Source organism: Cladophialophora carrionii (genome assembly GCF_000365165.1).
Source record: "Cladophialophora carrionii CBS 160.54 unplaced genomic scaffold supercont1.9, whole genome shotgun sequence".
Taxonomy (NCBI): Eukaryota; Fungi; Ascomycota; class Eurotiomycetes; order Chaetothyriales; family Herpotrichiellaceae; genus Cladophialophora; species Cladophialophora carrionii.
Window position 1 is genome coordinate 765,106 of NW_008481834.1, and position 25,459 is coordinate 790,564.

General features: G+C 54.1%; 10 protein-coding genes across 10 annotated transcripts; 6 read left to right on the top strand and 4 right to left on the bottom strand.

Moving 5' to 3' along the window:
* Window positions 1–1,402: 1,402 nt before the first annotated feature.
* On the top strand, window positions 1,403–2,518 carry G647_09360 (uncharacterized protein; the record flags this gene model as incomplete). The annotated part of the gene is made up of 1 exon (XM_008733663.1): window positions 1,403–2,518. The coding sequence occupies one exon, from the start codon at window positions 1,403–1,405 to the stop codon at window positions 2,516–2,518; it is 1,116 nt and encodes a 371-aa protein (XP_008731885.1).
* A 13-nt stretch (window positions 2,519–2,531) lies between these two features.
* G647_09361 (uncharacterized protein) lies at window positions 2,532–4,485 on the bottom strand (the record flags this gene model as incomplete). The annotated part of the gene is made up of 2 exons (XM_008733664.1): window positions 2,532–4,343; window positions 4,402–4,485. The coding sequence occupies 2 exons, from the start codon at window positions 4,483–4,485 to the stop codon at window positions 2,532–2,534; spliced, it is 1,896 nt and encodes a 631-aa protein (XP_008731886.1).
* A 765-nt stretch (window positions 4,486–5,250) lies between these two features.
* On the bottom strand, window positions 5,251–6,648 carry G647_09362 (diphthamide biosynthesis protein 1; the record flags this gene model as incomplete). The annotated part of the gene is made up of 2 exons (XM_008733665.1): window positions 5,251–6,413; window positions 6,468–6,648. The coding sequence occupies 2 exons, from the start codon at window positions 6,646–6,648 to the stop codon at window positions 5,251–5,253; spliced, it is 1,344 nt and encodes a 447-aa protein (XP_008731887.1).
* A 402-nt stretch (window positions 6,649–7,050) lies between these two features.
* Window positions 7,051–7,902, top strand: G647_09363 (uncharacterized protein; the record flags this gene model as incomplete). The annotated part of the gene is made up of 1 exon (XM_008733666.1): window positions 7,051–7,902. The coding sequence occupies one exon, from the start codon at window positions 7,051–7,053 to the stop codon at window positions 7,900–7,902; it is 852 nt and encodes a 283-aa protein (XP_008731888.1).
* A 627-nt stretch (window positions 7,903–8,529) lies between these two features.
* G647_09364 (uncharacterized protein) lies at window positions 8,530–10,437 on the bottom strand (the record flags this gene model as incomplete). Its single annotated transcript, XM_008733667.1, has 1 exon — window positions 8,530–10,437. The coding sequence occupies one exon, from the start codon at window positions 10,435–10,437 to the stop codon at window positions 8,530–8,532; it is 1,908 nt and encodes a 635-aa protein (XP_008731889.1).
* Window positions 10,438–11,922: 1,485 nt separating this feature from the next.
* Window positions 11,923–12,907, bottom strand: G647_09365 (uncharacterized protein; the record flags this gene model as incomplete). Its single annotated transcript, XM_008733668.1, has 2 exons — window positions 11,923–12,657; window positions 12,728–12,907. 2 exons carry the CDS (start codon window positions 12,905–12,907, stop codon window positions 11,923–11,925), a joined length of 915 nt encoding a protein of 304 aa, XP_008731890.1.
* A 1,376-nt stretch (window positions 12,908–14,283) lies between these two features.
* G647_09366 (uncharacterized protein) lies at window positions 14,284–16,188 on the top strand (the record flags this gene model as incomplete). The annotated part of the gene is made up of 6 exons (XM_008733669.1): window positions 14,284–14,317; window positions 14,370–14,924; window positions 14,982–15,315; window positions 15,378–15,652; window positions 15,710–15,943; window positions 16,016–16,188. 6 exons carry the CDS (start codon window positions 14,284–14,286, stop codon window positions 16,186–16,188), a joined length of 1,605 nt encoding a protein of 534 aa, XP_008731891.1.
* A 799-nt stretch (window positions 16,189–16,987) lies between these two features.
* On the top strand, window positions 16,988–18,375 carry G647_09367 (uncharacterized protein; the record flags this gene model as incomplete). Its single annotated transcript, XM_008733670.1, has 2 exons — window positions 16,988–17,461; window positions 17,530–18,375. The coding sequence occupies 2 exons, from the start codon at window positions 16,988–16,990 to the stop codon at window positions 18,373–18,375; spliced, it is 1,320 nt and encodes a 439-aa protein (XP_008731892.1).
* A 718-nt stretch (window positions 18,376–19,093) lies between these two features.
* On the top strand, window positions 19,094–21,119 carry G647_09368 (uncharacterized protein; the record flags this gene model as incomplete). Its single annotated transcript, XM_008733671.1, has 3 exons — window positions 19,094–19,891; window positions 19,963–20,281; window positions 20,344–21,119. 3 exons carry the CDS (start codon window positions 19,094–19,096, stop codon window positions 21,117–21,119), a joined length of 1,893 nt encoding a protein of 630 aa, XP_008731893.1.
* A 515-nt stretch (window positions 21,120–21,634) lies between these two features.
* Window positions 21,635–24,460, top strand: G647_09369 (uncharacterized protein; the record flags this gene model as incomplete). The annotated part of the gene is made up of 1 exon (XM_008733672.1): window positions 21,635–24,460. The coding sequence occupies one exon, from the start codon at window positions 21,635–21,637 to the stop codon at window positions 24,458–24,460; it is 2,826 nt and encodes a 941-aa protein (XP_008731894.1).
* Between the last annotated feature and the right edge of the window lie 999 nt (window positions 24,461–25,459).

Consider the following 25,459-nt stretch of genomic DNA (forward strand, 5'->3'; position numbering starts at 1 on the left):
AATCATCCGCTAGTCGCAATTGAAATTGGGTTCCGTCATCAGGACAAGAAGTATCTGCTAAATAGCGCGGCACAGGCATAACCCGCAACCAACCACCCCTGCCCGGGGTAGATAAGGGTTGCGGTACCTGAGCATCAAGTGCTGGCTGTTCGAGCAACCCGTCGTAGATTGACCCTTGACATAGCGGGGGAGAGTCTAAAGTGTACGTACCTCTTCCGCTGTTGCAGAAGTGTAGAAGGGGATAGCGGAGACTTATTGAGTAACCCGGCATCCTCTGTTACCCTTATCTCCACGAGGATCCCGCGGACAGGACTCAGCATGGAAAGTCCGAGATGACCCATTGTCAATGAAGAAGCCTTCATCAACGCTCTGCAGGTTCCACAGCCAGAGGACCATCGTCCATAAAGAAGGATTTATCGGAGCCCTGGGGTTCCACAGCCAGAAGACCCCATCATCAACGAAGAAACCTCGATCGTGTCTCTGGAGTCCTGTAAGATCCCCATAGTAAGTACTAAGTGGAACGTATCCAAGCACGAGCAGGAAATCAATCCCTTCTTGCGTCAATTGGACAGGCTGATTGTACCGCCGGGCACGGGCAGGTCTAACGGTCGTACACAGTAGCAGTCGTGAAATCAAAAATGGAATTGTGTCGCATATGAGAATATCCGCCACTATTTCATGACAGGAAGGGAAGGCCAATAATTACCGTGCCTGTCATCGACGTGGTCTCTCCGACTTGTGTCTTGCGACTTGCGACTTGTGTCTTGCGACTTGCGACTTGCGACTTGTGTCTTGCGACTTGCGTCTCGCGAGCGCTGAAATCATACTGACACATGGCCAAACGGACAACTGTCGGTCAGTACATAGGTTTTGCCTATTGCGAGGCACTCCCACCATGACTTCCAATGCGGGAATTCATGGTCATGGGTCAAGATACGGTACTGTACTCCGTACCTCGTTCGAGTAGGTTAGGACTTTCGGATTCGACGAGTCGAGTATCTGAGGTTGTGACGGAGGTGGTCGAAATGGGGGCGAGCCGCGCACTCGCCCGGAGCAGTGATTCCGTCACGCTGCTTTCAGGGGAAAGACGCGAGTGAGGGGCTCCACTAGCGTGTGAGCATAAGGCGGCGTCACTCTCATCCCTAATGGTGGAGAGCTGTTCTAAAGGTAGGTCACTCGAGGTCAGAGCATTCGAGGTCAGAGCATTCGAGGTCAGAGCATTCGAGGTCAGAGCATTCGAGGTCAAGGTAACAGCAAAACACCCACACCGACACAAATATAGGGTAAAGCGTAGTTTGTGTGCCAAATCATATTGTATCGGTCTATCCAATACTGGGTCTGATTCGTCGGTTTTGGACTGCTACCGCTCTCTGGGTCCAGGTCAAGCACTCATCCTTCCGTCATGGCTGCTCCGGATGCCTCGTCGTCCTCCTTCCCGGTGGAATCAATCCTCTTCCCGCTCAGCACATTCCTCCTCAGCATCTACACCCTCTCCACCGCCACCGATGTCTTCATCTCCAGCACAGCTCGCCTGGCTCGTCGCTTGCATGTGAGCGAGACACTCATCTCCCTGCTCACCGCGGGCGCCGAATGGGAAGAACTCGCCGTCGTGATCGCAGCCATTGCTCAAGGCCGACCGAAACTCGCTCTGGGGAATGTGTTGGGAAGTTGCGTGGCCAACATCCTCGGGGCTTTCTCGTTGGGCGTCTTAGCCCAGAGAGAAACGATTGTGAGGTATGATGTCAGTGCGAGACTTTATGCCGTCATTCTGTTCGGTCTCACCACCGGTGTTGCGGTTCTCTGGGGATTTGGCCGGCTTGAGGGACACGTCTATGGCGCGGCCTTGGTGGTTGTGTTTGTGTTATACATGGTGGGTATAGGTTGGTCGGTATATCGCGGCGTGTTGACGGCGCCTCAAGATTCTGATGCCGAGTCTGATGCCGAGTCTGATGGCAGCTCAACCTCGGAAGAGTCAGGGCAGACGGCTGTGTCTGGAGAGGAGGCTCAGCATGACGAGAACCAAGCAGACGAGACGACGCCGTTGTCATTGCGATGGAGGAAACCGCCGTCCATTCTGACTTACCTGGTCAAGCTGATTGTGGCCTTCATCGCCCTCTCGCTCAGTGGCTACGTTCTTTCGCATTCCTCCAAGTCACTCTCGACGGCGTGCCACCTTTCCGACACCGTTTTTGGTGCGACCCTGTTGTCTCTCGGCACGACCCTACCGGAGAAGTTCGTGGCCGTGATCAGCGGATATCGAGGCCACCCCGGTATCATGGTCGCCAACACGGTGGGCAGCAATATATTCTTGCTGACGCTGTGTCTGGGAGTGACCATTCTAAGCTCACAGGGGCTTGCCCAAGGGTCGAGTTATACCCAAGAAATTGTCTGGACGTGGACCACCTCGGCCTTCTTGATGGTGATGATCCTCGTTGGTACCCACAGATTGGTCGGGTTGGCCATGTTGCTTGCGTATGTCGGGTTTTTGGTCCTTGAATTCACGCTGTACAAGCCTTGACCAGGCGCTCAAGTCAGATCGGAATCCCCACGATCTCTTCGCCTTCTTTGCCATCGGGTACCAGATCGCCATAGACGGTGATCGGGATAACCACCTCGAACGTCTCGCACTCCAGGTTCTCCACAGCAACATTGACAGTGCTCCTCTCGTCGTTGACAACCTCCTCCAACAGGTCCGGCACGGGCTGGATACCGCCTTCTTCACTCTCGAACGGCTTGATGGTTCCAAATTCGAATCGGAGACTCCAGTCCAAGTTGACCCCGGAGGTCACGAACGTGGGGGTCGCCGAGGCCGGGATGCTGAATGCGAAGGTGGCTCGCTTCGAGAACAAAATGTTCTCCGACCGGGCGCCGTAGATCTTTCTCGTGATTCGGTTGATCGTGGCAACCGATCGGACGGCAAGCGCAGGGGTTACTTTCTCCGATGTCTCCAGGGTTGCTTTGAGCGAAGAACCGGCTATTTCACTCTCTGAGAAGTCAACCACGGCTGTGATTGTCTCTCCGAGCCGGTGTAATGGTCGGTCAATGACGATAACTGCAACTCTCTGGCCGGTGCGGGCAATCTCGAACCGGTTCGCGCTCGAATCGCCCTCAGAGAGGGAATTACTGTATACGATGGCACGGTCGACCGCCTGCAGAGTCTTTCCTCGGCTCCCCATGTCCTGGCTATTGGAGAATGCATCCATCGTCCCTGTGCTGGATTGTCGACGTCGGTTGCGATCCAAAAGCGTATCGACGAACGTGAGAAACTCGGCTGTAGCCCTTTCATCCCCTTGCGTGGTGAACGTAGTAATCTCTTCCTGGCCTTCAGCTGCTAGAATTGACTTCGTATGAGCGAGGTCACGAAGGATCACATGTGGCTGCATGAGATCGTGGCCGTAGATCTCTCCGTCGTGAGAGACACCGGGAAAGACACGGATGGGAACGTTGACTTGGCGAACCGTATGCACGTCGCGGCTTCCGGGAAGACCTTGTACTCCGATGGTCAAATTGTAGGAGATCTTGATGGCCTTTCCTCGATGGCTGGATGGTAGGCCGCGCGGTAAGGGATAGCTGTACGAATAGCTCTGCTCTTCGCCGGGTTCGAGATGCATGTCGACGAACAACAGTGATTGTGGAGTAGACAGGAGGGGAATAGCCCTGGCGTTGGTCACGGCGTTCATCTCCTTCACGCTGCTCATGTTGTCGCCACCGATCAAATTGTTAAGCGAGCCTCCGATGCTGTTGAGATTGAAACCTCCCAAGAACCCGCTGTTCGGCCGGGGCTTTTTGACGCCGACGACGCCACCTCCAGCCTGGCCACCAAGAAAGCCTTTCGTCTTCACCTCTTCGAAGTGTGACTGGTCGACCAGCGAGGCGTCTAATGTGAATGTCGCACTCAACTGAGCGTAGCCCATGAGCAAATTCACAGCTTGAGGCTTTTGCGACTGATGTATTGCCGGTCGTCGCGCTAAAGGCGCAGAGTAAGTCCATGGTGGTGGATGTTCCGAAATGATGGAGGGCTGCTCAGACATCAAGGTCTCTTGGGAGTGATTGCTGAGCGAGTAGAAGTCGGCGCTGCTCCGTTCGCTTGCAAGCTCTGGTCCTGGTCCGGAGACAGATGCCTGGGCGGCGTCGGTCTCGGCCGGACTCGAAATACGCAGCTCGTCTGGTTCTTGGGACGCTGGACGGCCTCTAGAGTGATCGGATGGTATTCGGGATCTGAATTGTGAGGATGTATCGCGACCCTCGCTAGCGACAGGCGATAGTGGACTTCTACGCCCGCTCCTGCGCGGCAGCTGCAGACTATTCCGCACATCTTTTCGCTCATATTGGCTTGCTTTTCGCTGCGGCGCTGCAGATGATGAGTTTGAGATAGCTTGGTTAGATTGCTACATGACTCACTATGCAGAATTTGGACTGTCGACGAGCGTGAATGACCGGGTCTTTTCTGTCTCTCCCAGCCCCCCACGGACAGGCTTCCTCCATCTTCGGCAACCGTTGGAGAGGCGACCGAGATGATCGATACCGACCTCTGGTGCTTATGTGCGGGTCTTTGCGATCTGGTGCTGCTTATACTGTCCCTGTTATTCACTAATGTGCTTGGTCGGTGATGGCCGGCTTGATCAGGAGAGTTTTCATTGTTGTTCGATCGCCCATACTGACCCAATCGCTGGCCGTTATTAGGTCTGTTGGCCTGCACGGCAAGCTGACTTATACTCTCGCGTCTACTTCGCCGCCGGCTCTGGAAAGAGGGCGGGAGAGGCTCCTCTGCCAAGTTTGCGACATTTCTGAAGGTGATGGTGCAGTGCAGTTGTTCGCCCGCAAAAACGGATTGGTCGTGGAAGCGGACAGCTACATGGATGTCCGAATGCATACCACGCCTGGAAGGCTAGACTATGAGAGACAGGTGGCTGCCTCGTGAGTTGGTAGAGGCAGAGAAGCCAGCAGAAGTTGTCGAAGCCGTGAAGAAAGGCCACTTCGAGGATCACGGAGGATTCACGACGGTAGAACTTCGGCACTGACGCCGTAGACTCGACAGACTCGAACACGGAGCAGTGATTCTTGGGCAGCGAGGTTGTGATATTTATGCCTATCTCTATCTATCTGAGTCGAGGGATTGTGTATGGTGTAGGAGCTTAGGATCACAAGCACGTCTGAGTAGTTTATCCGCTGGCCGCATAGCCACAAACAGCCTATATTCTTACAATGAAGTAATGCTACTGTACCCCAGGCAATGCACTGCAACTCGGTTCAAGCGATTACACTGACCTGGGCAGCGAGTTTTTCGGTTGTCCTTCCGAGGCCATTGTTGGCGTAGAAGTCCATTGGATAAGTACCGCCTTCCTTTTCCCATCCTTGCTGTGCACCTAGTACCACAAGAGCTTCGTATGGCGTTAGAAGCGGCCGTGGAAATGCATAACCCCAGTCAATGCTTAACCGCGGACAGGCTATCTGTACCCAGCAGTCCACATCCTCAAACATGGCCAGCTTTCCTGGGAAGATCTCGCTGAGAAGGAGGTTCACGTATGGGATGCCCTGTTGGTTGAGGTAATTCTCGAGCATGGTCAGAGTGTGAGGGTTTCCCTGGCGTCCCAACGCCCCCAGTATCAGACCCCACTTTCTTGCTCTCTTTGCGGTGTTGATTGCAGTGGACCGCATGTCCAGCATTTCGTCGTGCGAATATGTTTCTCTGGTCAGCTTGCGCGAGTACGGATCATATCGGTAGGCGGGAATGTCAGGATTCGCGATCATAGCAGCTTCGAGATGGAAGCGACCGTCTCCCAAATACAGTATGAGATCCACGTTTGCATCTGGAGTGATCTTGGGAGCAGTACAACCGAGCACCTCGCCCTTGCTCAGCGGCATAACTTGCGGTACCACAAGCTTCAAACCCTCGGCTTCGAGAGCAGGTCTGATCGTATGCAGCGTGGAGTTGAACTGAATGGTACCCACCATAGCAATCGTCTTCCCGGGAGGGATGTTCCTCGACAGCGTGGTCACCAGATGCTTGGTGTCTATCGAGATATCCACGAAGATGTACAGCGTCGCAATTTTGGTAGCTGACACCGGGATCAAGCAGCTGTGAGCATAGTGGACAAGCAAGTCACAGCCCAAAGCTCTTGCAGTATAGTCATCAATACAGCATGCGCCGTAGGTGACATCGCCCATGATCAAGGTCTCTGTGCCGGGACAGAATTGGGTCAGGATGTCTGATATTGTCGTAGCGAACATCAGCAAGCCTTCAGGGAATTGCAGAGCAACCCTCTTTGCCTGCAGGGTACGTATTCGGTGGATGGTCTTGGGAATCTCGAAGCTGTAATTCTGTGGTAGCAGTGCGATCGCGGCTTGAATATCGGGGTCATCGAGAATATCGGAGGGTACCTGGTTCAAGGCTCGAGGTGCCTTTCTCGTCGCTGTCAACTCGTCAGCAAATGACACTCAGCCCATAGATGGCCCAAGCAACCTACTCTTCTGGACGATGGCAGTGGTTTCCTCGACCGCTGAGTTGGCCTCTGCATCGTGCCTCTGTTTCGCCTGCGCCTCCGCCGTGCGCCTTCCCACAAATCGTCTTCTAGGTGTCCTGGTGCCGCTGACACTGTTCTCGTCTGGTGCAGTGGGGAATGCGCCAGGTATCGCCGGCTCATCCATGCCTCTGCCTGAAACCTGTAACCTAGATTACGCACAATGATCCAGTCGAGAAGACTTTGTCTCTGCCATCGAGCCATCGCAGAAATTGAGCGGCGGCCTCCAAAGCGGAATGCGGGGAACCGACTCTCCGACGCTTTGCCTAATTGGTAGTAATTGGTTGCCGCTCAATGCTGCGTCACTCCCCACCAGCATCGCATGTGAAGATCTGGCTCCTTCTTTCTTTGCTCGTTACCTACAGTATTCACGCAGAGACTGTATCTCGTCAGTCCACAAACAGCTATTCAACTACCGTGCACACAATATACTTGCACTCTAAACTACGACCATGAGGCTTCCTCTACTTCCACAATAACACCTTGGACCCATCCACCCTGTCCAGTCAAGTCGAAGCGAATCGTCGACATGGTCACCACCTCGGGCTTCACGCACACGCCCGTCACCCGTGCCCTCATCCTCAGCTCGATCGTCCTGTCCATCCTCTCCTCCACCCTCTCGGCCCAGCACCTCCTACCCGTAAAACCGACCCCCCACCTGTGGCCGTACCTCCAATTCACACGCCTCCTGACATACCAAGCGGCGTACACGTCGAGCACCGAGCTCCTCTTCTCCACCGTGCTAATCTACCAGTTCCGCGTCCTCGAGCGGTTATGGGGCAGCAGGAAGTTCCTGAGTTTCTGCGCCGTCGTCTTCTGGGTCAACCTTCTAGTCACGCCCACGGTGGTTGTGTTCCTCAAGCTCGGCACCTTGGGCTGGTACAATTACCTCCCTGCGGGGTGCACGGGGGTTGTCTTCGCGCTGCTGGCCGCCTGGGTGGATGAAGTTCCCCGCATATACCGATACAAGATCGTCACGGGAGGTGCTGGCACTGCCGCTGCTGCTGGACAGGAAGCCCCGGGCGTGACTCTGAGTGACAAGTCAACGACATACCTCCTCGCGGCGCAGTTGGCGCTCAGTCAGTTTCCATACTCGCTCTTGCCTGCCGCGGTGGGGTGGGCGGTCGGCACGGCGTGGATGGGCGAGCTGCTTCCCGGCCGATTGGGGCGGTGGAGAGTCCCGGCATGGATGGTGGGCGAGAGCAGCGCGCGCAAGGAGAGGGGCCAGTATGAAGGGTTGAGGAGGAGGTTGGAGGAGGAGGGCAGCTCGGCGGACGGCATGAGGAATGTCACGGAAAGGGTCGCGGGCGGTCGGGAGGCACATGCAAGTAGGGGAAGGGGTTTTGGCAGCAGATTCGTGGGCTACTTTACCGGGTCGTAACGATGCATCTAATGAGGATTTGGAGTACCGCAAGCAACAGACAATGAATGGCATGGGGTGTGGAAGATGATTCTCTTATTTTCACGCACCAAGCAGCTGCGCTGTGTCTACATTGTTCCACGAGCTTTGTTTACCCTTATCCTTATCCTTTTCGCTCCCTATCCTCCTTCCCACCCAAATCTCAGTTCCACGCATCGAATACAGCACAGAAACGTCAGCCGTTGTGCCCTTCCCCAGCTGTGGCGTATACGGCGGCGCTGAACTCTGCGCCACACAAGTAGCATACACAAACTTTCTAAAGCAGAATACTCGTCCCAGATCCATCATACAGCCAATGCTGCCGAGCCTCTGGCTATTTAGCTGGGGAGACCAGTCCATCCTTCAATCTGCCGTCTTGCATCATAAAAGCTCAGCAGAGGAGTTTTGTCTGTCCTCCGTGCCTGGATTCTTCGTTTTCCGCCCCAACTGGCGCGGTATTTGTTCACCTTGTGAACTCTGTGTCGGGATCCTTCAGAAACTGAACGGAAATAAATCCCCCTCAATGACTGGCTGACGGACTGATTGCTGACCGACCAGATACCACACGTGTGTTTACTCAATAACATCCAAGGATAGCTATTCCGCCGCTCACCCCTCTCCCGCGTTCTTGGTCTGCTCCTCAAACGCCTGCTTGTACCGTTGGACCGCGACGCCCAAACTCTTCGTTGCGGGCCCGAGTAATTCCCTGACCACGTGGGCTCCACCACTCTTGATATCCTCGTTCTTGAGCGTCCGTTTGCGGCCCGTCCTTTCGTATCGTGTCTGTAATTCCTGCTGTTTCTTCTTGATTTCGAGCTGTCGTTCTTTCTCGGCATCTTCGGCGATGACGTTGATGCGGTCGAGCGCGCGGTTGAGCGACTCGACGAGGCTGGCTACTTCGTTGGCCCGCGCCGCGTCGCCGGAGAGGAAGGCGTTCCAGAACTGTCGAAGGAACTCTATCGTTGTGGCGTGGGTCAGCGTCAAGCGGTCGTAGATGGCTGGGCTGAGGTTGGAAGATTCAGGGACTGGGGCGGTTTGATTGCGATTCGCACGGATGAGGGAGAGGATGTGTTTTGTCGCGATTGATGAGCCAGAGTCTGCTTTTGCCGAGCTGTCATCGTCCATTTCTTCGTTGTCGTCTTGTTCCTCTTCGTCTTCGAATTCGGCGATCGGGATGGCGCCCACTCCGGGTTGGGCGAAATGAGTCGAGATGTCGCTGTAGACATCTTTGACGGCTTTAGCGGCGTCGAGATTCCGAAATGGATTGGCGGCGTCGCTGCCGCCTTGTTGACCGGACTGGTTGTCGGAGAAGAAGCGGCTTTGATCGCGAATGTTGAGGATGACGCGGTTCTGCTCCGGGGCGCCTTCGAGATCGCGCAGCTTGAGCTGCTCGTATGTGGTCTCGACCATGCCAATTGGAGCGGACGCATCGACGTCGGATGGCTTCACTGCCGCCATGAGCTTCTCGCTGATGGCGTTGAGTTTGCGGATCACGGGTGCTTTGTCCAGGTTGGAGGGCCGGAGGTCGAATTCAGGACGGTTGCCATAGCCGTAGTGGTTCTCCTCGTTGCCCTCGAGGTCTATAAATTTTGGGATATGCAGCTCGGCAGCAGTGGCCCGAAGACCTGTCACCAGCGGATGGTTGAGATATCTTTCAACATCGATGTGTTCGTCTTTCGCGTCCCTTGTGGGGTCTATTTTTAGACCGCGGAGCTTCAGGTGCAACTGGCTCTGGAAGAATTTGGACCAGAAGTCCGCCTCGCTGGGGACTTTGCGGGGCACCAAGTCATCGTAGACGATTCGCATGATAGGGTATTGCTCGAAGATGGCGCGGATCTGGTCTTGTCTGAGACTCAGCTTGGACTCGCCTTTGTTGATGCCGGCAAGGACATTGAAAGTGCCCTTCTCCTGTGTCTTGGAAATCGCCTGGGCTCGAAGTAGATGTACCCGAGACGACCAGAACTGATGTGTAAATTGCTCTTTGGAGAGCGAGTCTGGCTTCAGACTGAGTGCCTCCTTGTAGGTCCGCGCCAGTTCTGGATTGGCCTGCAGCAGAGACTGCTGGAGTCGGTTGTCCGACTTCAGGAGCTCATCATCTTCCCAGAGGTTACCCGATCGGCCACCACCTGAGATCGCGTTCGCTATTGTCATGGCAGCGGATTGACCGCCTGATGAAGGCGTTGCAGCATTTTGAGCCGCCTTTTGAGCCTGAATAACATTCGCTAAAGCATCCTTGATGCCGTTGGCCTCACCTCGAGGGTCTTTTGGGGAGGTAAATGTGAACACATGAGCGGTGGCTTCAGATTGTCCCGGATTTTGCGCAAAGATCTTCAGCATAACCTTGGGGTTCGTCTCTGGAGTCTGCTGCAGGTTGGTGATGTTTGCTGCGGATAGCACCAGAGCTGGAGTCGCATCGGGAGGTTGAGCAGGCGTCCATGACACGGATTTTCTATCCTTTGATATCGCTAACGTTCCCGACTGCTTTTTGTATGTTGCCTGCCCTTGTGGAGGTGCCATGATGATTTCCCCAAAGTCTCGCTGGGAGTAGCAGAAGAGTCTTCAATCCGTCCTTCCGACGGTATCGTGAAGAACGCAGAGTAACAAAATGAATGTTGCATCGCGTTTGTGGCCGTTACAGCCTGCGAGGTGAGATTTGTTCAAACCCAAGCTGCCGACAAGTTTGGCCTACCAAAGGGGTGTCAGGGCTTCATTCACTCATGCCTGGGTCACGATCCTACATATAGGAGATGGTGGCGAAGTGGAATTTTATTTCTGAACAAGGTGAATGAACGTTGATTGAAGTCGAATAAGAGCACTAAGAATCACATGCCTGACCGTGAAATGATAGATTCCAGGCACCGAGCTACGGTGGAGCACTGCCGTGACAGATGTACCTCCATCACTTCATCCATTCTTCACACAAAATGCCATCACCAGCTAACCCAGATGTTGCTCAGGATTTACCACAGAGAGCAAGCTGAAGCATCCTATCAAACTATCTTATAATCGTATCGCTTATGTCACAGGGCAGCTTCGAGAAAGCGACTGGTAATGGGGACCCAAACAAGCCCGGAAATAACCAAGCAGAGACTGGCGGAGAGATGATGGCTATATATGCGAGGTAACCTCACTCCTAAGGTACCCAACCACGGCAAGGCCTTCACGAAGACTTCACACATGGCCGGGAAGTGCCCAAGTCGACTTACAGATCATCTCTTCAGAGCGGTGGACTTAATCCAGTGCACCAGAATCTGTCTGGGATCACTTCTCCCGCCTCTGCTGCTGAAATATTGACCTGCCCTGAGGCCGCATCGTCACACGAACAGCTCGACCCCAGTGCTCCAGGACTAGGCTCCTTTCAATATCTTCCCGCGGCGAATGGATCGCACCATTTCCGCCTCCGCAGATTTGGAGCAGCCACACCGTCACTAGGATTCGGTTCACAGGTCGGTACGAAAAGGGTTAAGTAACCGGGACAGTTGCGGTCCATCCCAGATCGCATGGCTTTCGCCAGCCTCGAGAGTGGCTCTGCAATGCCTTGAAGCATGGCCGCCAAAGTACATATGTCGAGGACCGCTTATATTGGCTGGAGACTTTAAACGGGTTGGAGATATGATCTCCATCGAAGCGCGTGTAGATATGGGCTCTGAGTGTATGCATCTTGTTGGTGGCATCTTTTGGTATCAGAACAATCCTAGACACTTGCTTCCATGGTTATGACCTTTCGGGTCTCAGTACAGCTGTTGTGGTACATATAATGATGTCCAGCTTCGGTTGGCATCTCCTTGAAGCCTCCGATCCGTGTCAGAGTAAATCTGCAATCCATGTACGGTCCTTGCGTGGGGTGACCATATATGCGTTGCATGCACGTGGTATAAATACACAGCGGAGCGAGATCATGCTCAGACCCCAAGTTGAGTGCATCCGGGCTGGACACAAGGGGTATCTCGATCCTCGAAGGTAAAGGGGGCGGCTTCGCTTCATGATGTTGATCTTTTCTGGTCATGAAGGCTTCCCCACAGAAACCGGCTCAGTCAATATTCTCTCAAGCGCGACATCCGCGTTCCCAGTCTTCTGTAGTAGAGAGAGCAGAAATTCCCTCTTTTCTTCGGGCGTCCGCTTGGGTAGTCCTTCTTTCACCCGACTCCTTCCTTCCGCGGACATCATTTTATCATACTCTTTTTTGTCCTGGAACATGCCCGTCCCGATCAATTCCTGCCTTAGCCGGATTTTCATGTCTGATTTTATGGCCTGCTTCTCGGCGGGTGTGACGTGTTCGCCGCGCTCCTTTTTCAGTTCGCGGATTTTAGCCGTTGTGGCTGCATTGATGAGGGCTTTGCGTTCTTCGCGAGTCATGTCGAGCCATTCTTTTGCGCTTGGGGGGTTGGAGACCACTGTCGCGGACCGTTGAGCGGAGCCAAGACGCCTACTCGTCGTGTGCATTTGGCGAATTTGCTGCTGCTGGAGGGGGCTTCGACCAGCTTCCGCACTCTGCATGTATGTTTGTTGCTGGGCGGATTCTTGGTTTTGTGCGGCACCCTCCTCATAACTTTGTTCAATTGCAGCGGTCTGGTTTTCTTGGTAGTCAACCACACTGTCGTACTGGGCCGGGTTGAGTTTCTTCCACGCCTTCAGAAACTCGAGCCCGTCGACTCGGGGAGGTGTGTAGAGCGCGCCCCCAGGGCCTTCTTCGACTCGAGGCGTTTGTTCCATTTCTTGTGTTACGAAGGGTGAAAGCTGGACGCATCCGGTAGGGTCAGTCGATGGGATTCCAAAACAGGGGTGATATGTCTTCGTTAGAACTTACCGAAAAGTCCTTCGTGTCAGGCACATTGAAGTGTGTGGTTTTCCGCCAGTCGATCATGTACTTCCCGTACTCTGTGTGGGCACCCATCGAGCCGGTCCGGTTTCCTCGATAGAACCCCCGGCCGACTTGTTTCGTGGTGAAGCGGAGACGGCCGCATAGCGCCAATGTAGGCTTCACCATACTGACACAAAAGATCTGCGGGAGGTCGCTGGCTGCGTATGGCGAGGGACACTCGGAAGCGCGAGACTGATGGTGCAAGATGAAGGTAGCATGAAATCTAGAACCCGTCCAAATTGGGGTCAAAACCCGTGCCGCCTTTAGAGGCAGATTTGAGCTCCGCACATCTTGGACTCCTATTGGTTCGTAAGTTCTGTAGCTTGGTCAATCTTCGCCCTTCTCACACTCAAATTCTCTTGCATTACATTCTGACATGGGCATGGTCTATTCTCGAATCCAGGGCTCTGATATTCTTCCTCGATGCCTGTTGCTGGGGCCCAATTTTGAAAACAGACTGCCATGTTCAAGAAGCACGACACCGCATGTGACGAAAACTCGGTCTCTGAGCCGCACTCAAGGACAGAGATGTCTGCTACTGCAATATGTGGGAGCTTCGACGTAGGCGAGCGTCAAAGATACTTTTGCACTTTCCGGAACTACCTGTTGGGCTTCTGCCATCTAACATTAATCCCGGCGGTGACGAAGCAAAGATGATGATAAGCTTGGCTCAGCCATGCACAGGTGAGAAGGGCGTCCTGGTCCACTCCGTCATTGAGTTAATAGAGCATCGTCCCATGGATACCGCTTGAGGTGTGCAACGCCCGCTTCTGGCGGATGCTAGAGGATCAGGAAATGAGCATAGGAAGACTGCTCTCCGCATCGATTTCGTCCGTCACTATCCCGGAGGTGTCAAGTGCTCTCGCAATGGCGAACAATGTCTCGTCACGCTTGACTCGAGTACAATTGACGACTGGATGAGCTGGGGAGCCGCACGTCTGTCCTATCAAGCCGACGATACCTTACCTCGACATTGCAACAAAGATGGCCCTACAACGTTAACCCCTAGGAGAAGATTTAGTGTGTCGCGTAACCGCTACCGCGATAGTTCGGAGGACAACAAAGCAGCAAAAAGAGGCGGATCAATCAGCGGAAAACTTTACTATGAACACCTGGAGAATGTTGAGAAGTGAATACGGAGAACCAGATCTTGGCTCCTTGCTGTTGCGCTGTAGACTTCAGCGTGGGCTGGATCGTGCCACTGACTCATCGCAGGCGAGCGACGTTAAGCCTGAGCTGATAGGCCAAAGTCAGGATATGCAGGGCTAACTTGTATAGCCAGACCTGGACATCCAAGCGCGGTTCACCACTCATTAGTAAGAGACGCGGATACGAACGGGCTGCAGCTTTAGCCAAAGCTTGTAAGTCTGCGGCACTGTTGACGGTCGTGTGTTAGCCATGGATAATATTTATATCTTTGGGATATCTCGTGATGTGGTATTTGCGGATGTCAACCCCAGTTCGCGCCTCATCCATTTCCGAGACTTGCTGTGCTCGGCATGATGGAGCTCAAAACACCGAAACAAGAGGCTGCGGGTAAGTATACTTGTGTTCATCAAAGGTAGCACGCCACTTACAAACTTCAAAGAGCAGCAACTCTGTTCTGTGGCCAGCGTCGGAGATGGAACCGTCCAGCGCCTCACGGTCGGAGACGCGCCCGTCAAGACACAATTCTCGAAGTGGAATATCATCGCCTTTGCCTTTGTGATCTGTAACAGCTGGGCTGGAGTGTCAGGCAGCATTCAGCTCGCACTTTTGCAAGGCGGGCCGGCCACCTTGATATATAGCGTCATCATCTCATCCATCGCCTACATGAGCGTTGCGATCTCCCTGGCAGAACTGGCTAGTGTCTATCCGACCGCTGGTGGGCAATACCATTTCGCATCCATCCTTGCACCGAAGAAGATACGACGGGGTGTGTCTTATGCGTGCGGCCTGCTGTCGATGTTCTCGTGGGTTGCCATCGGAGCAGCTGTCACCATCATCCCTGCCCAACAGATTATGGCACTGGTTTCTGCTTTGAACCCGATGTTCGAGACAAAGCAGTGGCATGTCTTTCTCATCTACGAGGGCGTGGCAGCTTTCATCTTGGTTAACAACCTGTTCCTACTGAAAAAGGCCCCTTGGACTCACAACATCGGCTGTATGTGTGCCGATATCACCCATCTGCCACACGAACCCGAAGCTAACACTTACCTAGTCGCTCTCACACTGAGCATGTTCCTATTCGCCCTGATAACTCTCTTGGCTCGCTCGTCTCCAAAAGCGTCGTCAAAGTTTGTCTGGGCTACGTTTATCAACTACACCGGCTGGCCAGATGGAGTGTGCTTCATCATTGGACTTTCAACTTCCTGTTTTATGTACATTGGCTTGGACGCCTCGATGCATATCGCTGAGGAGTGCAATGAGCCGCATCGAACGGTCCCCTGGGCCATGATCACTGCTGTACTGATTGGCTGCACAACAGCCTTTGCGTACACAGTTGCACAGCTTTACGCTTTGACTGATATTGAGGCAATCATGACCACCACCGAGTGAGGACTTCCAGAGCCACTTTAGCATTGGGCACCCGGTACTGACGATGCGCACGTGCTAGGTACATCCCTTGGGTCGTGATAAAACAGGGATTTCGATCGACGGCTCTCGCCACGGTCTTCACCATCATTGGCATTGTCATGACAATGTTCATCCTTAACGCTATCCAGGAGACGGCGTCTCGGTTGGCCTGGTCGTTTGCCCGAGACCACGGTCTGCTCTTCTCGAGCAAGATATCCAGCATCCATCCAACACTGCAGGTGCCTGTCTACGCTCTGTTTCTGACGTATGGGATGTTGGTTGTGTGCGGCTGCATTTTTGTCGCCTCAAACACAGGTATGAATTTCAGTTGATAATCTTTCCCAGCAACTGACGGGTGGCGAAATCATGTAGCTTTCAACGCCCTGATCGGCTCTTCGATCGTGCTCCAGGAGATCTCCTTCCTCGTCCCCGTTGTGCTCCTCATATACCGAAGACGAAGTCTGGAATATCTACCTAACACTCGCCAATTTGCGACTCCAGCCGTAGTAGGTTGGACTGCCAACATCATCGTGGTCACCTTCTCCCTTGTCACCATCATCTTCTTCAACTTCCCCATCTTCCTACCGACATCGGCGAGCACTATGAGTAAGTGGATACATCTTTCATACTTGTCTCGGGATGAGAACGGGAACACGCTAACACCTGGAACTCTATAAGACTACACGTCCGTTATTCTAGGCTTTGCCCTGTTACTGGGGATCGGCAACTGGTTTGCCCACGCGAGAAATCACTATCAGGGACCAACCATTAGCTTCGAAGCAGATGGCAGCGGCCCTTTAGCTTCATATATCCCTAGGGAGCAGCACACTGTAGCCGAAGGAGAAGCCTAAGGTGCAGACTCTCGCGCGTGAGCAGGTGGAAGGCCGCTGCCGTAGGAGTCCGCTCATGCATGACGCTCACCCTCGGTGGCGAGGGAACGCATGCAGGCGCGGGCACTCAATAGCTAGACACAGGGACGTGAACATACAGATCTCGGGATTAAGGTCTTGATCCCAGTCCCAGTTCAAGTTCTTACCACGACTCATATGGGACGAAGAATGGCTGAGTTGCCGCTTTAGTAAACCACGTAGGCTTCCAATCAAATGGAGCCACCAAACGGCGCTAACCTAATTGGGACGATATGCAGTGGGCTGCCTGGCTACTAAGAACAAACCGCGCTTCGCAGGTGCTCGCTATCTCACCCACATTCTATTACTCCCTGGAACCTCACCGCGCCTACCTCTCTCATGCCAGGTTCTGTGGGGGGAGCTATGTTTGGGCCGTCTCACGAAGGATTTGGGTCTTTTCATTACTCCAGACCCTCTACTCTGGGTGATAGACCAAATGGACCATCTTCGTTCAACGCAGAAACGCGATAGGCCGGCTCATACTCGTAGCAAGACAGGATGCATGACTTGCCGGAGCAGAAGAAAGAAATGCGACGAGACAAGGCCGGTTTGCGCTGGGTGCTCAAGAAACTTCATTGACTGTGTTTGGCCGGTTTCTTTCGTCGCCAGCAAGCCTTCCGCAACACGGCATTTGAGCTCCGGCTCTTCGGTGCGTCGAGAGCGAAAGCAGTCGGCCTCCTGGAGCACGCATACCTCTAGTTCAGGTGAATTCACATTCGTTCTGGATAACCGTTCACCGCAGATGTCCGAGAACGAAACTGCAACTCGCACGCCCGCAGTCACTAGTGTTGTACTCCCAGACATTGACGGAGGAAATCCAGAACCGATGATGCTCTGGAACCCGCTCACTGCATCATTTGTTAGCGGAGAGCGCGCTCTTCTGCTGAAATCGAGCTCCCTCCTCCTGCTACAACACTATCTGGAAAACACAGCCACATTCCTGGTGGCCAAGCCACTCTCCAGCAACCCTTTCATAACTCTCGTATTGCCCTTGGCATATTCGGACGACCTGCTCATGCATGCAGTTCTAGCTCTTAGCGGAACCCAGCTCAGCTTCAAGAAGAGCGGTGACCTGAGCGTCCAGTCAGCTACTCGTGAACACTACTCCTTATTGTTGCGCAACCTCCGGCACTTGTTCGCAGACGAATCTGCTCATCACGATATTCAAAGAACCCTCCGCCTTCTCCTGGTCTTGGTTGTACTATGCCACATTGAGGTACATTCTGCGCTCCCGGTGCTCACGATTCCACAGGGCAAATTGCAACTGCTAACATCGATTTCCAGGCAATCTCTGGCGAACCCAACGGGGGTATTTTTCCGCACTTGCGGGCAAGCCGTGAACTTGTCTACAAATTGCTGCACGAGCCCAAAGAAGACGTACACCCGGACACAAGAGTACTCGAAGGGTTTGCGCTGGAGATGTACTATTACCTGGTCATCGTGAATAGCATTACCCCTTACGGCAGCGATGAGGCTCGCGCCCTGCCCTTGGACGCCTTCTTTACGCCTCTGGATTTCCTCAAGGAATATCAAACTTATGGAGTGATGCTCAGCTGCGGTCAAGGACTCTTCGAGCTGATACCCCAGGTCTCAATCCTCGCGAGGAAGAGACTTATCGAAGAAGCATCTGGCTTACGCAGCTCAGAAAGTCAGGCCACCTACGAGTGCCTGCTTGACTCCATCTCTCAGTGGCAACCACCTCCTATGTTATCCGAGATGATCGAGTGGCAACAGGAATGCGCGTGGGCAGGAGAGATCTATCGGCAAGCACTCTTCATCTTCCTCAAAGCGTCATCATGTGGCTCGGTGGTCAACAATCCCAAGACCATTATTGCAATCCAGCGTCATATCGACACGGCCTTCCCCCTGCTCGTCCCTGTGTCGCTGACGCCCCTGGTTACCATTCTGCTCTGGCCACTCATGATGATTGGTTCTTGCTTGATCTGCGAGAGTCAGCGCAGGGAATACCTGAAGTTCTTGGACTCCGAGCCCAAGGTCGAAATTGGCCAAGTCACCCAGGCTGGGAAACTGCTGCAGTATTTGTGGGAGGATGAAGATGAGCGTGCGTACGGCTCCTTCGGACTGCATCTCATCATGAAAAAGCACAATATCAATTTCAGCATGGCATAAATACGCCAGAACTCTGATGCAGACTGGGATCAGCGACCTATGGTCTGATGTAGCGATGAGCCCAGCAGAACAGAAGCGCCCCAAGCAGAGTGCACTGCATCACTAGCGAAGCCGGAAACAGGAGCTTTCTCTTTCACTGCGGTAAGGAAATGTGAACGGTAGAGAACGCCATCGATGCGGGCTGTAGTAGGCTTGATCTTCGATTCCCACAGTACTACGGTAGTGTACGGACCACGATGGAGGCGCTCCACAGCTTGTCCAAAGCCTGGACCTGGGGGCCTCAGACTCACTAATCCTACTTAGGATCTCCGGACTCGAGGGAAGCGCGGTGTATGACTAGCTCACCTCCATGTCATTGGCGCTTCGATACGGCCGGTACCACCGTCGGAACTTGGCGTCTCAATATTCCACGACAGCAGCATCAGAACGAGGATACCAGGACTTCAGTGCTTGGAAAGGCAGCACTACCAGGTAAGACTCTATCCGGTATGGTTTCAGTCTTCGTTCTTCGTATTCTCGATCTCCGCCCAGTCCTTCAACACAGCTCCTGCGTCATATGCGTGACCCGAAAGTGGCGCCCAGGAAGTATATAGGTTCTCATGGCCTCGAGAGTACGAGTACTGGACGCTGTCACATTATACTTATCAACAGATAACAACTCACAGACCGACAACAACTTCCATCCGGGTCGGACAGCTTTGCACGTCTTCACTCCAGTATGGCACCTCGTGACGATAGACCCGAAATCAAGTTCCACGACGCTCCTGGCATGCCCGACCCCGGCTTCTACTCGCACTCTGTCAGTCTAAACCAAGCCAACCGCCTAGTTTTCACGTCTGGCATTATCGCCCAACGACCCGACGGTAGCATTCCCGAGGCGCTGGAAGAGCAGGCCGCTGCGGTGTACAAGAACCTGGAGGAGGTATTGCAGAAATCCGGGTCGTCTCCGCGAGATGCGATCAAGGTCACTTTCTTCGTTGTGGACTGGTCATTGACGCAAGCCGAAGCCTTCGTCAAATTGTTTCTTGACTTCATGACCAATGGTTCCGACAACCCCAACCGACCCGTCACAACCCTAGTGCCTGTCACGCAACTGGCAATTCCCGGCGCCAAGGTCGAGGTCGAGGTGGTAGCGGCTGTCGGAGGACGTGCGTCTGCCTACCCGGCGCCATCGGTCCGCTCATTTGATCGTCCAGTAGACCCGCTGAAGGTCGACGTGGTGGTTGTGGGTGGCGGCTTCTCTGGCTTACAAGCAGCATGGGATCTTCAAAAAGCTAGTTTAAGCTGCGTCCTTCTGGAAGCGAAGCATCGTATCGGTGGTCGAAGTCGGTCGCAACAGCTACAAAGTGGGCCGGGAATTGTCGAACTCGGGGCCACCTGGATCAACGAAAAGACGCAGCCGAAAGTGTTCGCAACCGCCAAAAGGCTCGGGTTGGACATGGTGAAGCAATACACTGAGGGAGATGAAGTCTGGCAGTTCCCAGACGGCCGAGTCCTGCGAGCCATCCCAGGTTCGGTAAGTCATAGTCACGACCTGATCCGTGGTCCGGTCTTGAGTGAGTGCGCACTGACTAATTTGTGGTTCAGCCGGAATTTGACCAGACCGCCGAGTTCAACATGGCGCTATGCGAGGTGGTTGACGCTGGGTGCAAGGACATCGACATCCACAAGTCCGGCGAGTTCCCCTCAAATCTGGACGTCTCTGTCGAGACGTGGGCCGCGAGCAGAGGTCTCAGCGACACCTTGGGCAAGTCCGCGATGACGTTCTTCACCAGCGCGGTCGTCGGTCGTGATTCATCAGAGATTGGCATGCATTATTTCCTAGATTACGTCAAGTCCGGCGGAGGCTTTATGAGTCTCGCTACTGAGGGCGAGTATGGCGCGCAATCCCTCAAAATCAAGCAAGGTTAGAACTCACGAAATGCGCCCTATTTCTGAAAGGGCGTCTGAGCTAACTCACCGTGTCAGGTACATCGGCCATTGCAACAGGCCTCGCCGACGAAATGAAGCCTGGTTCCATCCTCGTCGGCAGCCCTGTCGACAATATCCTCCAGACGGCCGAAGGGGCGCTGGTGTCGACGGCGACGGGTACCCAAATTTCGTGCCGGAAAGTAATCATTGCCATCCCGACCAACACCTACGAGAAGATTCACTTCTCGCCACCATTACCTCATGACAAGAGCGCGCTCGTCTCCCGAAGCAAGCCAGGCGTCTATGCCAAAATGATACTCACGTACAGCCGTGCCTGGTGGAGAGAACTAGGTTTGGTAGGCAAGTTCTCGAGCCTGAAGGGCCCCATCTGCTTCTCCTGGGACATTTCGGACGAGACACGGCAGCAATACTCGTTGGCGCTGTTCATTGCAGGTGGCATCGCGGCTCGATGGGCGGAGTTGAACGAGCTGCAACGCGTCGAAGCCGTGATCGACCATCTGGCCGAGCTACTTGGGCCGGAGCACGGGCATCTTGCGCAGGACGACGTCCTGGAAGTCAACTATGTGAACTGGTCGGAGGAGGAGTACCTGGGTGGCGCACCCACGTCGGCTATGCCGCCTGGAGTGCTCTCCAAGTATGGTTCGGCACTCAGACAGCCGTTCAAGCACATCCATTTCGCCGGTGGCGAGACGGCGTACGAGTGGAAAGGATATCTTGAGGGTGCGCTGAGGGCGGGTTCTCGAGCGGCAGAGGAGGTGATCGAGTGGGCGAAACAGGAGGATCTGCTAACGAAGGCTTCGCCAAAACTATGATAGCAGCGTCAAGTATGGCTGCTAGAAAGTCGTCAGCTGCCTGTGGATACCTTGGTTTCCTCTGCAGAGGACACGCCCGCAGTAAGTAGGTAGTGACCGTAAATTGCGTTTTATAAGCTCACTGTGGGCGTATTATATCACCTCGCGCATACGATGTTCTGGCGTGATCGCTCCTGTAATGCGAGACAATACCGCATGATTGACGTGTGTCCTCGACCCAGTTGGTGTCGTACATCGTAACATACCCGGCTGAGATTCTTGATATTCGTCTAGATGCCGCGACACTTGTTACTGGATGACATCCTACCCTCGTCCCATATCGTCGACCTTCAGAACGCTGAAGGAATTGAGGCAAAGAGGCAGTGGTCGTCCCGCCAAGCAATCGGTGCTGTATCTCCGTGGCAAAATCATTTTATCTCCGCCACTCGAACTTTTTTTGAAATCGGAAGAAATTGCGGAGTAGACGTCGCGGTTTCATACCCAACGCCTCTACATCCCTACCTCCCTGCGACACAATGCCTCGTCAAGCGCACGGCCGACCGCTCCAGCCCGGGCGGACCAATGCCGCAAGCAAGAAAAAGACCTCTCGAAACCGCGGGCTGAATGCCCTCGAGATCGCGGAACGGGAGAATCCCGACGAGATCAAGATCCGCCAACACCGTCTCGGACACGTCGACGATGACGACGAAGATCCCCGCGGCCGAGCGGATGCCGACGAGCGGTCCTCGAAGAGAAGGAAGATTGACATTACACGTGGGGATGAGATTGCAGACGAAGGCTCCGACCTGGAGGGGAACCGGTGGCACGAAGGAGTGGATGAGGACGACGAAGATAGCGACATTGACAGCGAAGATGCGTTTGGCGCGAGCGACGAAGAACGGTTTGCGGACTTTACGTTCCGAGGGAGCGCTACTGTGCCGTCGGCAGAATCCACAAAACCTCGCAGGCACGCAGACGTCGATTTGGATGAAGACGTGGTTGCGGAGGATGATGTTGTAGACGAAGGTGAAGGTGAGGATGAGGACGATTTTGGTGATGAGGGCGTCGACCTGGCTACAGCGTGGGATATGGATGATCAAGATGAACAAGAAGCCTTGAGAAAGCGGCGAAAACGTCGTGCAGGAGCCGAGAGCGATGACGAAGATCCGTTGACGGGCTTGGATGAGGAAGATGAAGACCAAGACGGCGATGATTCCGAGGCCGAAGACGACTCAGAGTCGGCATTCTCCGTATCTGATGACGATGATGGAGATCATTCTCGACTGCAGAGTTTCGTCGAAGAACTTGCAGGTGGCGACCGAGCGCAGCCCAAGAAACAGCGTCGTGTTCAGAGCCTGCCGGACAAGCCGTCGCAATTTGGTCTCAGCTCAGCTAAGATTACAGCCGCTGATCTACTACAATACATCAAAGACCCTCGTCAGCGGCAATCGCTGAAGATCTTGCAGAGTAGCGAGGAAAGGGGCCACGAGCCATACAAAGGTGGAATTCCTGGCAAACTTGCACCGCCCTTGGCCAAGAGACAGCAGGATCGCCTCGACCGGTCTGCCGCTTACGACGAGACCAAGAAAGAACTGGGCAAGTGGATTGAGACGGTCAAACGTAATCGGCGAGCTGAGCACCTGTCGTTCCCGCTCGTGGATGCCGCAGCTGCTGGCATGTTGAGCGGCAAGCAGCTCGGGCCGACTTCCACCTCACACCCGATGACGGATCTCGAGGCTACCATTCAGAGCATCATGATAGAGAGCGGCATGTTGACGAACGATGGCCGCCCGCAGGAAGGTCGAGAAAACGAGTATGAGGAGTTGCACGAGAAACAGATGCAGCTGGCTGAAGTCCGGGCTCGACGAGCCGAGCTTCGCCGGCAACGAGATCTGATGTTCCGGGAAGAGATCCGCGCCCGACGCATCAAAAAGATCAAAAGCAAGGCGTTCCGTCGTGTCCATCGCAAGGAGCGGGAGAAGGCCGACGAAGGAAATAGAGCGCTGCTGGATGCACAGGGCTTGCTCAATTCAGACGAAGAAAGAGAAAAGAATGACCGGCGACGCGCAGAAGAGAGAATGGGTGCGCGACACAGGGAGAGCAAATGGGCAAAGAGTGTCAAGCTCACAGGCAGAGCTGCTTGGGATGATGACGCCAGACATGGTGTCACAGACCTTGCACGTCGAGATGAAGAGTTGCGAAGGCGCATGGAAGGCAAGGCGGATGCTGGCTCCGATGCATCAGATTCGGAGTCCTCCAACTTTGACGGGTTCTCCGGCTCTGACGAGGAAAGGGATCACCTCAGAATCAAGCTCGATGAACTTGACGCTGATGAGCCTGACACGTCCGAGTCACGACTCAGCTCGATGGCGTTCATGAAGAAAGCCGAAGCTGCACGGAAAGCTGCCAATGAGGAAGAGATGCGCAATATCAGACGCAACCTCGATGACAACGAACAAGATTCTGCAAATGAGGCAGATACAGAGGAAGAGGAAAGCCCGGTCGGTCGTCAAAAGTTTGGTCCTACAGGCAAGGAAGGTCCGGTTCGACCTCTGCCGCATGTCGAGAAGAGCGAGTTCGAGGAGCGCGAGTCCGAGAATGAGCTCGAAGACCTCGCCGACAATGATCCGGAAGGTACTGTGAATTCGAAGGGTGCCACGACGGTAACCAGTACGTCGGCTAGCAAAAGTGCTCTACGACCCAAAGCCCCTTCCCAGTCATCGGGAGCAGCACCTTTGCCAATTGAGCTACCGAGGCCCGGAAAAGGGGCGGATGTAAAGACCAAAAAAGCATCTCCAGCGGCTGCACAAGAGACTGCTAAGCCTCTCGTCAAGATTCCGAAAATCACAGAAACCCAACTGGACGACTACACCAGTCCGTCAGAGTCAGAGGACGAGCGGGACGAAAAAGCCGCATTAGCTCAAGCTATCTTCGCTGGGTCCGATGAGATCCAGCGCGAGTTTGCTAAGGAGAAGAAAGAGACAGTCGAAGAAGAAGGCGACCAGGTCATCGATAACAGCCTTCCCGGCTGGGGCAGCTGGGCGGGCGAAGGCATCAGCAAGAAAGCCCAGAAGCGAGCCAGAGGACGCTTCGTGACGACCATCAAGGGTGTGGCAAGAGACAAGCGACAAGATGCCAAACTGGACAAGGTCATTGTCAACGAAAAGCGTGTGAAGAAGAACAGCAAGTACCTGGCCAGCGAGCTGCCTCATCCGTTTGAGTCAAGGCAGCAGTACGAGCGGTCGCTCCGTCTCCCATTGGGTCCTGAATGGACGACGAAGACGACGTTCCAGGACGCCACGAAGCCGAGGGTCTTGATCAAGCAAGGCATCATTCGACCAATGGCGGAACCGATTGCATGAAGGCAGCGGATACAAGCGGTCCTGTTGTAGAGAGTACCTCCCGCGACTATCATCAAATCCACATAGTCCACGTATACCCAGGCCAGAGCAGATCGTATTAGATCAGACACCCGGGTTCACGCACATGACACGATGCTCGATCGGTCCCGCTCGATCGGTCAGAGTGAGGGATGGATCATGGATGATGATTTCCAGACCAGCTTCCCAATATCATAGCGATCCAGCAATGCAAAAGGGTACCTGATCCTTCACTCCGTCACAGCCCATCTTTCGCGACAGGTACACATCACTCCTTCATGCAATCATGCATTTCCCCCGCTTCCCAGTGGCAGATTGACGAGAAAGCTCTCCATTGGTTCTTCTCGCACCTCTGATGTGATTGTATTGCCCGGGCCGAGTGCGGCGCATGGCCGTGACTGTGTGGTTGTGGTGGAGTTGTGGTCCGAACACGCACCTCGTGGCCGACGCTGCCCACGGCCATACCAGTATAAGGTGGTGGAGCTTTACATGCGGTCCGATCGCTCAGTGTACAGTGTACAGTAAATGTGACTCACATCACAAGTAGGAATCAGGTCAGGCACAACCAGATCAGATCACTTCGGCAGGTTGGACGAAGATCTCCGGATACAAAGCTCAGAGATGTCGCTGTTGGATTTCTGGATTTCTTGTCCCCTTCTTTCCTTCCGTATTCTGCTCCTCTCTTTCGCCTGCTCGCTATCTTCCCTTCCATTACCACTCTGGCCGCGCGCACGACGTGCATACGGTAGCTGGTCCAGAACCTAGGTAGGCTTCCCATTAGTGGGCGTTCAGTTTCTAGGGTGTCTCTACATGTCCCTGTGCGCGGCTAGAAGTGTCTGAACCATACACTCTCCTACAACTGGGCATAGAATACGACAGCTTATTCTTATCATCCATATCCTTACCTCTCATATCCTTACCTCTCATATCCTTACCTCTCATATCCTTACCTCTCATATCCTTACCTCTCATATCCTTACC